Genomic DNA, 16,484 nt, shown 5'->3' on the forward strand with positions numbered 1-16,484 from the left:
GCCTGCCTCGGATACACGAGGCCCTAGGTTCGATTCCCCAGCACCACATATACAGAAAACGGCCAGAAGCGGCGCTGTGGCTCAAGTGGCGGAGTGCTAGCCTTGAGCGGGAAGAAGCCAGGGACAGTGCTCAGGCCCTGAGTCCAAGGCCCAGGACTGGCCAAAAAAAAAAAAACAAAAACAAACAAACAAAAAATAATATAGTTTGTTATCTATTATATGCTACATATATGTTTTATTCTAAGCATAATTTTAATTATATAGCCTCTGCTCAAAAGTCTTCAGTAGGGCTGGGAATGTGGCCTAGTGATAGAGTGCTTGCCTAGCATTCATGAAGCCCAGGTTTGATTCCTCAGTACCACATACACAGAAAAAGCCAGAAGTGGCACTATGGCTCAAGTGGTAGAGTGCTAGCCTTGAACAAAAGGAGCTCAAGGACAGTGCCCAGATGCTGAGTTCAATCCCAGCACTGGCAAAAAAAGTCTTCAGTAACACACTATCAAGTCCCAGTTTCTTAGCTTGCATTCAAAGCCCTTTGTGTTCTGGCCCTGTCATTCACTCATAATCTTGTTTTTTCCACACTTATGATATATAGGTGTACTCACATATGTGAATATATAAATAAAGATTTGGGGGTCAAAATCTAGCCATTCTTATTGTTGTATTCTCTCATCTCTAGAATCAGGGATAATGAGAATGGGAATGAATCCCACAATGAGAAGTGGGAACCTTAAATATACAGTAACTAATACTGTTGAGGTTGAGGTTCTGCTTCATTTACATGGTAGGATAGACTTTGTTTTTCACCCCTTCACTGAATAAGTCATAGATCCACTGCCACCTGTTAAAGTCTATCAGATCTTATGTCCATATGCTCAGGAAATAAAGGCAGTAACACTGTGTGTGTGTGTGTGTGTGTATGTGTGTGTGTGTAACTGGGTTTGAACTCAGGGCCTTGCACTTAGTAGGCTGGCACTTCACTGCTGAGCCATGCTTTGAGTCTTGTTTTTTTCACTGGTTATTTTTTAGGACAGGTCTTACTTCCTACCCAGGTATGCACCTGAGCCTATTTTAGGCTTCCTATAGTTTCTGGGATGACAGGTACACACCACCGAACTTGTTCAGCATTCTTTTGGGGAGTTGGGACTTTTGTGGACTTTTTTGCCTAGATTGGCTAGAACCTTGATCTTCCTATTCTAATTTTTTTTTTTTTTTGGCTAGTCCCAGGGCTTGGACTCAGGGTCTGAGCACTGTCCCTGGCTTCTTTTTGTTCAAGGCTAGCACTCTACTTCTTAAGCCACAGCACCACTTCTGGCTTTTTCTGTTTATGTGGTGCTGAGGAATTCAACCCAGGGCTTCATGCATGCTAGGCTAGCACTCTACCACTAGGCCATATTCCCAGCCCCTACTCTCAAGTTTTTTATGTAACTTGGAGTAACTTTTTTTTTGCCCAGGTTGGCTTCAAGCATCAATCCTCCCAATCTCAGCCTCTCAGGTAATAAGGACTATAGGTGTGAGTCATCAGCATCTAGCTGCAATAATACTCTTGAAAGCACTTTATCATTAATTTGTTTGCATTTTGTTTTACATTATAATTTTGTACTTCTCATATATTCCCAACCAAATTGAATTTTTTTTGCCAGTCCTGGGGCTTGAACTCAGGCCCTGGGCACTGTCCCTAAGCTTCTTTTGCTCAAGGCTAGTACTCTACCACTTGAGTCACAGTGCTACTTTAGGCTTTTTCTGTATATGTGGTACAAAGGAATCAAACTCAGGGCTCTATGAATGCTAGGCTTACACTCTACCACTGAGCAACATTGCCAGGCCCCAAACTTAATTTTTTTAAGAACATAAAGTGATCTTATACCTCACAATGTGATTTTGTACCTATCATAAATACCCAAACAAACTAAAAGGTTTTTAAGAATATAAGTCAATTTTTATAACTTATTATGGTGCTGAGTTAATATTAATAGAGTTTATAGTACTAAGTTAATGTTTATAGATTGAACAAATACATAGATCATCTAGATATAAGCTCTAAGTGGGCAGATACTATATTCTATTCTTTTGTATTCCAAAAGTATCAAAGCAAAACAATGAAGTATTTGTTAATAACACTATCTATCTACTAAGTGCTTCCTACATTTCAGAGACTAAGCACTTTTAATATGTCCAGTAGAATATACTCTAGAACAGAAACTGGTTTGCTGGTATATTTGTAATATGCAGAAAAGTGCCTAGAACAAGTATTTGTTGAATAAGGAACTTGCATAACAACTTAATGATATGGCATTATTCTAGTTTTAAAGTAAAGAAACTATCTGGAGAAATGTAAGTCAACATATAGCCAAGAGACATGAGAAACACATCTTTATAGCAGTACTATTCACAAGCCAAAATATAGACCCAAAGTACCCATTAACCAATGAATGAAAAAAGAAAATGTGGGATATATACACAATGGAGTACTGTTCAGCCAAAAAGAAGAATGATATGTCATTTGCAAGAAAGTAGAGGGAACTAGAGATGATCATTCATCATGTTAAATAAAATATAAGGCAATTAAGAAGGAGAAATATCACATGTTCTCTCTCTCAAATGTAGGATCTAGTCCTTAAAAGAGAATGACTGGATTATGAAACAAGTTCAGGGTAAGGACAAAAGGAGAAGGTAAAGGAGATAAATACAATCAAAGTACTTTATACATATGTCTAAATATATAATAATGAAACCTGCTGAAATTGTTTTAAGGAGAGGAGGAGAGGAGTGATAGAAGAGGTTGTATGAATGTTGGAAATATCACAATGAAACCCCTTTGTTACAATGAATGTATGTTAATAAAAATGTGAAAAAACCCAACAGGACTAGGGGGTCTGGCTCAAGTAGTAGAATGCAAACCTAGAAAGTATAAAACCTAGAGTTCGAAATCCCAACTAAACTGCCAACTAAACAAGATAAAAATACCTAGCAGTATAGCTCAAGTAGTTAGAGTGCTGGCTGGCTTAACAAGTGTGATGCCTTGGGTTCAGTCCCTAGTACTACAAAACAACAAACCGGTAGAATTAATACTATGAAAATTGTCTTATGAAACTAAATATGATGTTCAGGTTTGATGTAATCTCCATCAAAATTCCAATGACATTCTTCACAGAAATAGAGAAGAAAAAAAGTCCAAGAGAGCATATGGAAACATGTAAGACCCCTTATAGCCAAATAATCCTGAGCAAAAAGAAAAATGGAAGTATTACAATACTTGGCTTCAAATTATACTTCACAGCCATAATAATAAAAACAGCATTGTATTGACACAAAAGATACATAAACCAATATAAAAGAATAAAAGACCAGAAATAAGCGCATGCAGCTTCAGTTATTTGATCTTAAACAAAGGCTCCAAAAATGTACATTCTAAAAAAAAACAAACTTCAATAATGGTAATGGGAAAACTGAATATCCACATGTAAAAGATTGAAACTAAATCCTTAATAAATTCTCTGTATAAAAACCAACCTAGAGCTGGTCTGTCATCCTAGCTACTCAGGAGGCTGAGATCTGAGGATTGAAGTTCAAAGCCAGCCAGGTGGGTGAGGCTCTAAGCTCATAAAGGGACAAATAAACTGAATAGTTTGAAAAAGAAGTGCAAATGACTAATAAACACATGAAGAAGTGTTCAACATCCTCAGTCATAAAAGAAATGAAAATTCAAATATCAAAGCTGGGTGTTGGTGGTTCACGCTTGTAATCCTAATCACTCAGGGGGCTGAGGTTTGAGGATAACAGTTCAAAGCCAGCCTGGGCAAAAAATTTCAAGTCCATGAGAATTTTATCTCCAGTTAACCAGCAAAAAGCTAGAAGTGGAGGTGTGGCTCAAGTGGTAGAGTATTAGCCTTGAGGAAAAATGCCAAATGAAAGTGTGAGGCCCTGATTTCAAGCCCCAATACCAGTACCAAAAAAAAAAAAAAAATTATTGAGCTTCTCACCCTAGTCAGAACTACTAACATATAATTAGTGTGGATGAAGTGGGAAAAGAAGCCCTCATATATTTTGATGGGAATGTAAATTAGTCCAGATACTATGAAAATCAGTATATAGGTTCCTCAAAAACTAAAACTACAACATATGAACCAGCTATACCACACCTACACATATACCTGAGATGATTTAAGTCAGCATACAATAGAGATGTTGAAGTACTATTCACAATAGTTAGTTATGGAATTTCCTTAAGGTATACCTCAACAGTTACATAGATAAAAAAATGTGAAAAATGTGATGTATATACACAATGGAGTATTATGGCACCATAAAGAAGAATGAGATTAAGCCATTTGAAGACAAATAGAACTGGAGTTCATTATGTTAAGCAAAAGAAGCCTGATTAAAAAAGATAAATACTGTATGTATTCTCTCATATATGTGATCTAGATCTAAGAAACAAACAAAAAACCATAAAAGGACATGAACAAAAGAGGAAAACTCAATCAATTGGTAGTAGGAGGGGGAAATGGAAGGGGGAAAGCAGGAGAATATGACCAAAGCATATTGAATGCACATGAAAAGGACACATTATAAACTATTTAAGTATATGTAACAGGTGTGATATCTCATGCTTTTGACCCTAGCTGCTCAGGAGGCAAAGGTCAAGAAGATCAAAGTTTGAAACTTCCTAGGGCAAAAAGTTCATGAGACCCTCATCTCAACCAATACAAGCTAGACTGTGGTAGAATGCATCTATTACAGTTATTATGGAATTATAAAAGGAGGAGTGAAGTCCAATCCAGTCTCGGTATAAACTCAAGACTCTATTCAAAATATAACTAAAGCAAAGAGGGCTAAAGTTCAAACCCCAGTCCTGCTACAAAGAGAAGAAAGTCATAAAAGCAATCTTAAAAAAGGAGTGGGAGGTATCAGACATGGAGGTGTAGCTCAGTGGTAGAATGCTAAGCACAAAGCTCAGAGTTCAAACTCTAGAAAGGCAACACCAACAACAAAAAGCTCACAATGTACAATTAGTATATGCTAATAAAATAATTTTTAAAGTAAAATATGAAAACAGCATCAACCATAAATTACTTCCTAACTAAATACTACTATAATAAGGGAAGTGAATAAGAAAGAAGATATTCCACAAAGGAGAGGAAAATCCATGTGAAAATGTAGTCAAAAGCCAATTCAAGGTTTTGTAAAAATTTTAGAGTGTATTTTAACAGGAATAGGAGAGCACCGAAGGATTTAAAAAAATTTTTAAATGACAATTATCTTCAGTTACAGAAAAACCTATTTAGATGGTTATAAGGAGAATGGAACAGAAGGTAGTAATCATGGATATGAAGGATTAAATTTCTAGGTTCAAGATTATAATGGTCTGATTTATTGTAATCACCTACACAGAAGCAGGAAATAATGAAATATATTTATGAGGCAAAATTAACAATCTTGAATGGATGTGCAATATAAGAAAAGCATTATGGATTGCTACAAGGTTTTACCATGAGTCAGTGACTGGCAGTGCTAGTTGAGATGGTAAAGAAGACCATAAATTCACATTTGAGTATGTTGATGTTGGGATGTGCTGTGATATTACAGTTAAGTGGATATAGAATCTAAAAGCTCATAAGATCTGGGCTAGAAAAATAAGTCTGTAACAGTATAGAGATGACATTTTCAATCAAGGATGTAGCTAAGATTGTCTATAGAGAACAAATAACGTAAGAAGAAAAGAAAAGATTAAGAATATCAATATTAAAAAGTCAGATAATAGAGGGAATAGTATTTAAGAATGAATGAGCAGGATCACAGATCATTTTTTTCAGATTATTTTAATCAGGTAAATAAAATCTAGAGTTTACAAACTGGCTTTTTCACACGTCCCTCACAAGTTGCAGCTAAATCTGTTGATTTTAAATTAAATTAAAATGTCTCTATACGGGTTCACTGGTTTGTATATTTTAGCCTTTTCATAAAAGAAATGAGAGGGATGGGAAGTAGCTCAGTGAAACAAAAATAAATAAATAAAAGGAGAGTGAAATAACTTTCAGCAGTAGCAATGTAAATGATATTTTAATGTGATAGTTGGAATTTTTCCTCAGGATTGTAGTAGAAATGGTGATAAGAGAAGATAAGTGGAAAAGATGCCTTTTGTAAACAGTTAAGAAGCAAACCATTGGGCTGGGGATATAGCCTAGTGGCAAGAGTGCCTGCCTCGGATACACGAGGCCCTAGGTTCGATTCCCCAGCACCACATATACAGAAAACGGTCAGAAGTGGCGCTGTGGCTCAAGTGGCAGAGTGCTAGCCTTGAGCGGGAAGAAGCCAGGGACAGTGCTCAGGCCCTGAGTCCAAGGCCCAGGACTGGCCAAAAAAAAAAAAAGGAAGCAAACCATTGTATGAGTTGAGGCCCAGTTTAGCATGAAGCTATACAGTAAGACCTTTCCTGAAGGGGCTATTTAGTCTAAGTTGAACTAATATTTCTTTCATTCTTTTTTTTTTTTTGGCCAGTCCTGGGCCTTGGACTCAGGGCCTGAGCACTGTCCCTGGCTTCTTCCCGCTCAAGGCTAGCACTCTGCCACGTGAGCCACAGCGCCGCTTCTGGCCGTTTTTTCTGTATATGTGGTGCTGGGGAATCGAACCTAGGGCCTCGTGTATCCGAGGCAGGCACTCTTGCCACTAGGCTATATCCCCAGCCCCTTCTTTCATTCTTAAATGACTTTTTTTTTCCCCAGTTCTGGGCCTTGAACTCAGGGCCTGAGCACTGTCCCTGGCTTCTTTTTGCTTAAGGCTGGCACTTTACCACTTGAGCCACAGCACCACTTCTGGCCGTCTTCTATATATGTGGTGCTGGGGAATTAAACCCAGGGCTTCATGTATAACAAAGCAAGCACTCTTGCCACTAGGCCATATTCCCAGCCCCTCTTAAATGACCTTTTTTTTTTTTTTTTTTGGCGAGTCCTGGGCCTTGGACTCAGGGCCTAAGCACTGTCCCTGGTTTCTTTTTGCTCAAGGCTAGCACTCTGCCACTTGAGCCACAGTGCCACTTCTGGTCATTTTCTATATATGTGGTGCTGGGGAATCGAACCCAAGGCTTCATGTATACGAGTCAAGCACTCTTGCCACTAGGCCATATTCCCAGCCCCTTAAATGACTTTTTAAATAATAAAAATATTGCATACTTATGGAAATTACATAAGAGATTTTAAAAGTTCATCTACAATTCTATCAACTGTAGATTACCACTGTTGATATTGCAGTGAATTCCAGGTTTTCCATACATATGTGTCCATACATATGCATGCACACATACTGCTTTTAAAATTAAATGAGGTTTGAATTCAGGGCCTCATACATGCTCAGATATCTTGCTCATAGCCAGTCTCATGTCTGGTGCTCTACCATTTGAGCCATACCTGTAGTCCAGCATTTTGCTAGTTAATTGGGAGATGAAATTTCATGGAGTCTTCTGCTGGCTTTGAACAATAATCTTCCACGTTTGGGCTCCCGATTATTTAGGATTGTAGGTGTAAGCCACTAGTGCCTTACTATTTAAGTAAATAAAATGATTGACTGTTTTATGATGCTGGAGATCAAACTCGTGGTCCATAGCTTTGGGCATGCGAGGCTAGCACTCTTATCAATGTGCTACAGCCCTAGCTTCTAAGTTCTTTACTAAATATAAATGATGAAAATAATAGAATCTTAGGATTCTATGATTGATGAATTTCACACCAAAGTTGAGAAACAGAAAACTACCAACACTTACTTCATGCCAAGGCCTTTATGAAGACGACAACTCAATTACTTTAAGACACTAAGAGTTAAGCACATAGTTATTTGGACAGAATGGAATGATTAAGATTAAATTATTATAATTGCAGAAAAACTCAACCTCTTAAGATGCAATAAAGCAACATAATAGAGGGAAGAGGGTTGCTTTGGTGACAGTGATTGTGGAAAAGGTCATTTTTAGGAAAAAAAATGTACAATTACCGTTCACTTGGTTGATTTCTGAGTTGGAGGACAGAATCTCATCTGCCAGTTTTTGTGCAGTAGGAAGTACTTCAGTGTGATGGGCAGTAATTAAATATTGAATAAACTTCTGTAGCTGGTCCCTGTTCATCTGGAAAAGGGTTTCTGAGATAGGAAGACGTAATTTGACTTGCTCTGGTTTACGGATCCTGTAGAGTGAGAGTGCTACCACATGAGCACAGTAGAATATGTCCTTATTCCCACAGCCACATGTCACAGAAGTGATTTTGCATCGATCAAAACTGATGGCAACTTTGTAAGTTACTGCTGGTTCTGAAGCAGTGCCTGGCTCAGTTACTGTACCACTCAGATGGAAGCCTAAGGAAAAAAAGAAAAAAAAATCTATTTATAGAGATTCTGTAGTAAGACAAGTGTCTTATTTTGCATTTCTATTAATTAATGTACAATTTACTATATACACAAACATCAGCAAAATATTGCTCTGTAGGAATACACAAGCTTAAAAACTCCTCATTCTGGAGACAAAAAAAAAACAGCTGAAAACTTTTGTACCTATGTATGCTTTTCAGAATGGTAGGTAGTTCATAGCTTTTTATTAGTCTCAAAATGGTTAAGAAATAAATCTCCAAAAGTTAAAAATTCCTTTTGAGCTTGAGGTGTAGGCAAAGGTAAGTCCACAAATAATGTCAGTACAATAAAGAGTAAAATGAACGCTAAAATGAAAATAAATGAAAATAATTTCATGAGGAAAAACAATGAAGATTGGGGACTACATTTCTTCCTAGAAACTTAAAATGCCAACAGCTGGGCGTTGATGGCTCACACCTATAACCCTAGCTACTCAGGAGGCTGAGATCTGAGGATGGTGGTTCAAAGCCAGCCCAGGCAGGAAAAGTTCATGAGACTCTCTTCAATTAATCACCCCAAAGCCAAAAATGTACCTGTGGATCAAGTGGTAGAGTGCCAGCCTTGAGCACAAAAGCTCAGAGACAGTGCCCCGGGTCTGAATTCAAGCTCCAGGACTGGTACACATGCACACATGCACATACCTCTTAAAATTCCAGACTGGTGACCACATGCCTGTAATCCTAGCTACTCAGGAGGCTGAGATCTGATTATCTCAGTTCAAAGCCAGCCCTGGCAGAAAAGTCCATGAGACTCTTATCTCCAATTAACCACCAGAAAACCCAAAGTGGCTCAAGGGTGCTAGCCTTGAGCTGAAAGAGCTCAGGGACAGCTCCCAGGCCCAGAGTTCAAGCCCCTTTTAAGTTAAGTTATAGAAGGTATAGCTTAATGCAGCAGAATGGTGTAGTTTACATCTCTATTCATTAAGTATACCCAACCAGCACCAAAAACTGAAATGCAGAGAGAATACACCTTAACTTACAGTAAATTGAAAAGCTGAAGCCATTCTTTATAGTTTAGTTCTTTAAATATGATTCTTTCCCTTTAACTAGACTATACATTCATTTAGCCATTTCAGTCATTCAACAAAAGTTTATTTTAAAAAAATTTATTGTCAAACTGATGTTCAGAGAGGTTACAGTTTCATATGTTAGGCATTGGATACATTTCTTGTACTGTTTGTTACTTCCTCCCTCATTCTCCCCTCCCCTCAACAAAAGTTTAATGAAGACTTAAACACAGGACTACCAGGCCTAAGAATGCTAACAAAAAAGAGAGGTGGTGTGACTATCAAATATTTTTGTGCCTTTTATTGTGCCATTTAGTACCTCATCACAACCTTAAGAAATTAGTACTGTTCTCCTTTAAAAAACAACAACAACAAACAGTGTGTAAATAGAGTTTAGAAAGGTTATTTACTCAAGGACCTACCAAGTAATAAACCTGGGATTTGGAACCTGGTCTGATTCCACAGTTCATTTTATCTTCATTATACCACATTACCTGTGATATAATCCTTAAAACATAAATAAAGGATTACAACATGGTATGCCAGCAGCAATAGAGATAGGATCAAAGGTAAAGCTAATTTCAGGGGCTGGCGATATGGCCTAGTGGCAAGAGTGCTTGCCTCGTATACATGAGGCCCTGGGTTCGATTCCCCAGCACCACATATACAGAAAATGGCCAGAAGTGGCGCTGTGGCTCAAGTGGCAGAGTGCTAGCCTTGAGCAAGAAGAAGCCAGGGACAGTGCTCAGGCCCTGAGTCCAAGCCCCAGGACTGGCCAAAAAAAACAAAGGTAAAGCTAATTCTAGATTATTTAAAAGGACCACACATTGTGAACAGGAAATAAAATTTAAATTTGTTGGAGGAATATTTGCCAAATGCTAGAAGATAGATGTGTACATTTTAGAGTTACTATTATGACCTGGAAAAAAACTTAAAAAGCAGAGAAGCTGTAACAAACAGTACAAGTAATGCATCCAATGCCTAACGTATCAAACTGTAACCTCTCTGTACATCAGTTTGATAATAAAAATTTGAAAAAAGAAAAGCAGAGAAGCTTTCTAAAGTTGAAATTTCAAACAATCATGGTTAAATAGTTAAATAAGACACAAATTCACTTGTAAAACTTTGCAAAATTATCTAAAAGACAAAGAAAAATGCACATTACTGAAAAATTAAGATTAGTTTCCAGAGCAAGAAAAGGAAAACAATTCATTCAGAGTTTCCAAGTATATATATATATATATATACACATATATGTATATATATATCACACACACACACACACACATATATATATATATATATTTTTTTTTTTTGGCCAGTCCTGGGGCTTGGACTCAGGGCCTGAGCACTGTCCCTGGCTTCTTTTTTGCTCAAGGCTAGCACTCTGCCACTTGAGCTACAGCGCCACTTCTGGTTGTTTTCTGTATATGTGGTGCTGGGGAATTGAACCCAGGGCTTCCTGTATACAAGGCAAGCACTCTTGCCACTAGGCCATATCCCCAGCCCTCCAAGTATATTTTTAAAATACCAATAAGGCCTTTTCTCATCTAAACTAGTTTAAAAATATTTACTTGTCATTTATATTAAAAAATCAAAAGGGGGGCTGGGAATGTGGCTTAGTGGTAGAGTGCTTGCCTAGCATGCATGAAGCTGGGTTCAATTCCTCAGCACCATATAAACAGAAAAAGGCAGAAGTGGCACTGTGGCTCAAGTGGTAGAGTGCTAGCCTTGAGCAAAAAGAAGCCAGGGACAGTGCTCAGGCCCTAATCTCAAGCCCCAGGACTGGCAAAAAAAAAAAAAGCATTCATTCAAATATAATTATTTCTTATTAGTTAAGGAGTAAGGGGAGAACTGGAGGAGTAAGAAGCAGTTCCTCTCCAAGCATGCCTGCTTACTCAGTAGTAAGACTGCTGTCTTACTGTGGCCAGCAGAGTAAGATCAATGAGAGCACATCATACTAGGAACTAGGCAACCAGATATGCTATTTATTCTGTAGTCTCAGGCTACTCACTTTACATTGTTAACATCAGACTCCTTTTCAGTGAAATAATGATAATAGCTGCTCTGCTTATCCTTCAAAAGTACTTTGTGAAACTCTCCTACGAATTTACTATTATGTTTTTTTTTATGTCAGGAGTTTATTTACAAACATATCTAATATGTGGAGTTGGAGAGTTTAATCCATTTTCCAGAGTCTATGCCTCTTCATTCTTTTTACCTGTTAAATGGGTCAATTATGACACACTCATTTCTTAAGCAGCTGGTGCCTCACTATTAAAAAAGGTGCAGCAAACTCGGATCCAAAATACACAGTCATCGTGACCAGTAACCACCACTTGTTTACCACTGAAAATGGCAGTCTTCCCTGACCTTCCTCATAGTGGGCCCGATGGATCACAGAGGTTGTAAACCTCCGGACACTTTGGCCCAACATGGCACCCAGAGAAGCTCTGCTAAAGGTGCAGAGAGAACACGGGAGAAATGGCTGAGCAACCACAGCAAGACTTCCCTCGCGACCTTGTTCACCTCACTATTATGGTTTTTATGCACTTTTTGTTAATGGGTCTCCATGTTAAAGAATTCAGAAATAACTTCCCCCAATGACTAAGTTTCACAGTGGTTGAAACAAAATTATAAAGTATATTCTTAGTTTTCTTAATTTTTCCACTCAAGAGTATCAAGTACATTCTTTCTTGGTGGTATTCAGATTTGAATTCAGGGCCTTGCACTTACCAAGCAAGTGCATTCCCATGGGGGTCATACCTTCAGACCTTTTTGCATTGGTTAATTTTTCAGAAACTCATACTTTTGGCTCAAGACCAGCTTAGAATGCAGTCTTCCCATCCTTACATCCTGAGTAGCTGGGATTACAAGTGTAGGCTACCATTCTAGCCCACTATTTAGTACATTCTTGAGAAATGACAATTGTGATTCAGAGAATACACATAAGGATATTAAATTTTCTTTTTTTCCCAGTCCTTGGTCTTGAATTCAGGGCCTGGACACTGTCCCTGAGCTTCTCTTGCTCAAGGCTAGCACTCTACCACTTGAGCCACAGAGCCACTTGCATTTTTTTCTGTTCATGTGGTACTGAGGAGTTGAACCCAGGGCTTCATGCATGCTAGGCAAGCACTCTACCACTAAGCCACATTCCCAGCCCAACATTTAAATTTCAAATAAGATAGATCAATATGGAAAAGCTTAGTCACCAAGCCCCTGAGTTGGTAAAGGTGAGTAGAAACATTTCTGCTTCATCAGTTCAACACTCTGGGCATACCTGGCCTGCAGCACAGACTCTCAGCCCAATTTTTTTCCTTCTCTTTCTGCATGGAAATAAGTAAGAATATTGGTTAAATCTGAGGTAGACGGTCATCAATGGATATATTATTAGGATGTATGCCCCACAAGGACAGGACTTTCTATGTGTAGTATTCATTATTAGTATTGTTTGGATGAGTGTCTCCCCACTCCCACAAAGGTTCATCTCAGTCTCTCTCTGCTTTCTGACTTGCAATGTGATTAGTATGCTTTGCCATACACTCTTTCCATGGTATACTACCCTATAATGCATAATGCCATAACGTGACTTGATCTGGGGCTGGAACTTCTAGAGCTATATGTGAAAATACACGTTTTCTTTTATAAGCTAATTGCTTCAAGTTCTGCATTCTAGTAATATGAAGCTAAGTAATACAACTACTATTTTAAAAAATCTTGGGGGGTTGGAGGACAGGGATAGTGGGAGAAAAACAAGGGAGGAGGTAACAATGATGGACAAGAAATGTACTCACTACCTTATGTATGTAGCTGTAACCCTTCTGTACATCATCTTGACAATTAAATTAAATTAAATTAAGAAAAAAACCCAAGCCACTCTAGCTGAGTGATCCAAAGGACTGGATCTCAGCTTCCACATTTTTTTTTTCCCCCAGAGCTGAGGACAGAACTCAGGGCCTTGCGTTCACCAGGCAGGCGCCCTTCCGCTGAGCTAAATCCCCAGCCCCAGCTTCCACATTTTTTAAGCTGAGAAATTTGTGTAGAGGTCTGTCAAGGTTCACTCTACAGGCAGGCATGGTGGTATCTGCTTTTTCCCAGCTACTTGTAGAAGCCAAAGGATCACAAGTTCAATGCCAGTTTGAGGGGGGGAAAAGAAAAAAAAGGTATCAAGACCTTGACTTAAGAATTAAATAAAAATAAGCCAGGCACTGGTGGCTCACACTTGTCATCCTAGCTACTTAGGAGGCTGAGATCTGAGGCAGAAAAATCTGTGAGACTCTTATCTCCAATTAACCACCACACAACAGGAAGTGGTGCTGTGGCTCAAGTGGTAGAGTGTTACCCTTGAGCTGAAGAGGTCAGGGACAGTGTCCAGGCCCAGAGTTCAAGCCTCACAACTAAAAAAAAAAAATAGTTCAAGTAGCAGGGCACTTACATAGCATGCACAAGGCCTAGGTCTAATTCCCAGTGTTGGGAGTGTGGGGATGAATTTTATTGTTAGATTTCCGTGTGCATTTACAATACATTTCAATTAATCTCACCCCTCAATCACTGTCCTTTTTCCCCTTCTCTTCCCCCCAAAATTTCAAATGGTTTCACTGTGCAAAATATTTTTCGAAAGTTAATCATTTGTGGCTCCCCAGAGGCTTTGGCTAAGGTTCATGATGGTCCTAGGGACACATTCCTTTGAGCTGGGTAGATGTTTGGGCTCCATCAGCTGTATTAACACTAGCAAATTCAGGCTCCAGGAATTGAAAAGCAAAAGGCACGGAGTGATTCTGTAGAGGTTTCTTCTCTGGAGGTTCCATCTTCCACTCCTCTCTCTTACAAAGTAAACCAAAAGTCAGTTTCAAATATTTGCACTCCTTGTCAGACTGTAATCTAGCATAATTTTTCAGTGTAATTACTCCTGAGAATAAAGCTACATATAATAGGTCTAATGTAATGTTTCTTTATTGCAAATAAGCTGCCACAAACATGTCCATTAGTAATTTAAGAAAACATGTAGAAGCTTGATTTTAAAATATGTAGAAGTCTGACTTGTCTGATTCCAGCATATATTTATTGGGTGCTGACTATGTGATCACTTTTTACTTTTTGACTTTTATTTAGACTTTTTCATTTTTAAAAATTTTATTGTAAAGGTGATGTAAAGAGGGGTTACAGTTACATAAGTCAGGTATTGAGTATATTTTTTTAAATGTCACCTCTTCCCCCATTTTCTCCCAGTTTTTCCCTTCTAGACCCTCTTTTTTCATTTTCAAAAATTGTTATTATAAAGGTGGTGTACAGAGGGGTTACCATCTCATAAGTGAGGTAATGAGTACATTTCTTTTTGGACTATGTCACCCCTTCCTTTTTTCTCTTCCCTTCTGTTTTTCTCTTGTCTCCATTTATAAATTGTACAATTCATTTTCAACCCAGTGCCTAGTGATTACCATAGTTGTATTTGTTCATTGTTTGTCCCTACATTTCTGTGCTTCCCTCTTTATCTTTCCAAAGACAGGTTAATGAACAAACAAGACAAAAAAGATAAGAAAACAAAAACAGTAATGAAGAAAAAAAACCTCTTGGTTCCATTACCTGGAGTTAATGTTCGTTTTTGGGTTTTTTTTTTGTCAGTCATGGGGCTTGAACTCTGGGCCTGGGCACCATCCCTGTGCTGTTCAGCTCAAGGTTAGTGCTCTACCACTTGAGCCACAGCACCACTTCTGTTTTCTGGTGGTTAATTGGAGATAAGAGTCTCACAGATTTTCCTGCCCAGGCTGGCTTTGAACTGTGATCCTCAGATCTCAGCCTCCTGAGTAACTAGGATTACAGGCATGAGCCACAGACACTGGGCTACCTGGAGTTAATTATGATAAATATTTTTATATAATCAGAGGCACATAAGCATTGTGCCTTTGTGTTCCTCTCCTTATTTAGAAATTTTTAATAAATAAAAAGTATAGAGAACAGTGTGAATTCCCAAGTATCAATTACTCACCTTCAACAATTACAAAGAAATAAATGCATTTAATCCTTACTTCCTCCCCCCCCCAGGTTTTAGCAAAATGTATTTTAATGTAATAGGAAAAGTAGGGAGAAGTAGGAAAAAAGAAACATTCACTGCTTCGCATAAAAGCAATAGGAGACAAAGACTAACCTTTATTCTTTCTCAATTCTCAACCTCAATACAATCCAAATTTCTTAAGGATTATATTGAAGAAAATCTGAGAATATTATTTCACTGGGACAAATGACATGCATCTCTAAAATATAGGAACTAGCCAGGTATTATAGTATATATCTGTAATTCTAGCACTTGGGTCAGAAGCAGAATCAAAAATTTGAAGCCAGCCAGGGCTACACAGTAAGTTTCATACCAGTCTAGGCTGAAAAGCACACTCTATCTGAAATAAATAAGTAGAAACTTAAAATTCATAATAACAGTCTGAGTCAACATTCATATTTCTCTAAGATTCAAACTGTTATTTTGAATTTTAAGTTTCTATTTATTTATTTTTTGAAGAAACAGGAAATCAGGCAGCTGGTGCCCTTGTTGCCCTATTACTTCATACACAAGGTTAAAACAAGAACAAAACCCCTAAGCTCTCAAATGTGATAACATAGAACAGGCTTGCATAAAGCTTTCAGAGTTCTTGTTTAGTTTTTATAGTATATCCCCCCTACCCCAAATCATAAATTGAAACTTGTCCTGAGAAAAAGACATTTGCTTTCAACTTGCCATTCTGTGGTTTAGATAGATTCACTATCTGGCTCTGTACTGTTTAGAAATTCAAGAGTAAAGCTGTACCACAGCCAGGCACCAGTGGCTTATGCCTGTAATCCTAGCTACTCAGAAGGCTGAGATCTGAGGATCATGGTTTGAAACCTGCCTGGGAGGAAAGTCCAGGAGACTCATCTCCAACTAACAGGCCAAAAGCCAGAAGTGGAGCTGTGGCTCAAGTGGCAGAATGCTACCCTTGAGCACAAAAGTTCAGAGACATCACCTAGGCCATGAATTAAAGCCCCAGACCCAGCACACACACACCCCCAACTTCCTCCATTAAACATCACAAAAGTTCTAATCTCTTTTCTGCTT

General features: G+C 38.3%; 2 protein-coding genes across 2 annotated transcripts in view; both read right to left on the minus strand.

Annotated features, from left to right (window-relative positions):
* Zswim5 (zinc finger SWIM-type containing 5) overlaps window positions 1-16,484 on the minus strand; it is a 111,655-nt gene that overhangs the window by 30,250 nt on the left and 64,921 nt on the right. The window contains exon 2 of the mRNA XM_048351171.1: window positions 7,987-8,343. Coding sequence (XP_048207128.1) covers window positions 7,987-8,343 — 357 coding nt within the window. The remainder of the gene's footprint in view (window positions 1-7,986; window positions 8,344-16,484) is intronic.
* LOC125355072 (cytochrome c oxidase subunit 7C, mitochondrial-like) lies at window positions 11,522-11,919 on the minus strand. Its single transcript, XM_048351173.1, has one exon. The coding sequence runs from the start codon at window positions 11,835-11,837 to the stop codon at window positions 11,649-11,651; it is 189 nt and encodes a 62-aa protein (XP_048207130.1). The 5' UTR covers window positions 11,838-11,919; the 3' UTR covers window positions 11,522-11,648.

The sequence above is a fragment of the Perognathus longimembris genome, chromosome 7 (genome assembly GCF_023159225.1).
Source record: "Perognathus longimembris pacificus isolate PPM17 chromosome 7, ASM2315922v1, whole genome shotgun sequence".
Classification (NCBI taxonomy): domain Eukaryota; kingdom Metazoa; phylum Chordata; class Mammalia; order Rodentia; family Heteromyidae; genus Perognathus; species Perognathus longimembris.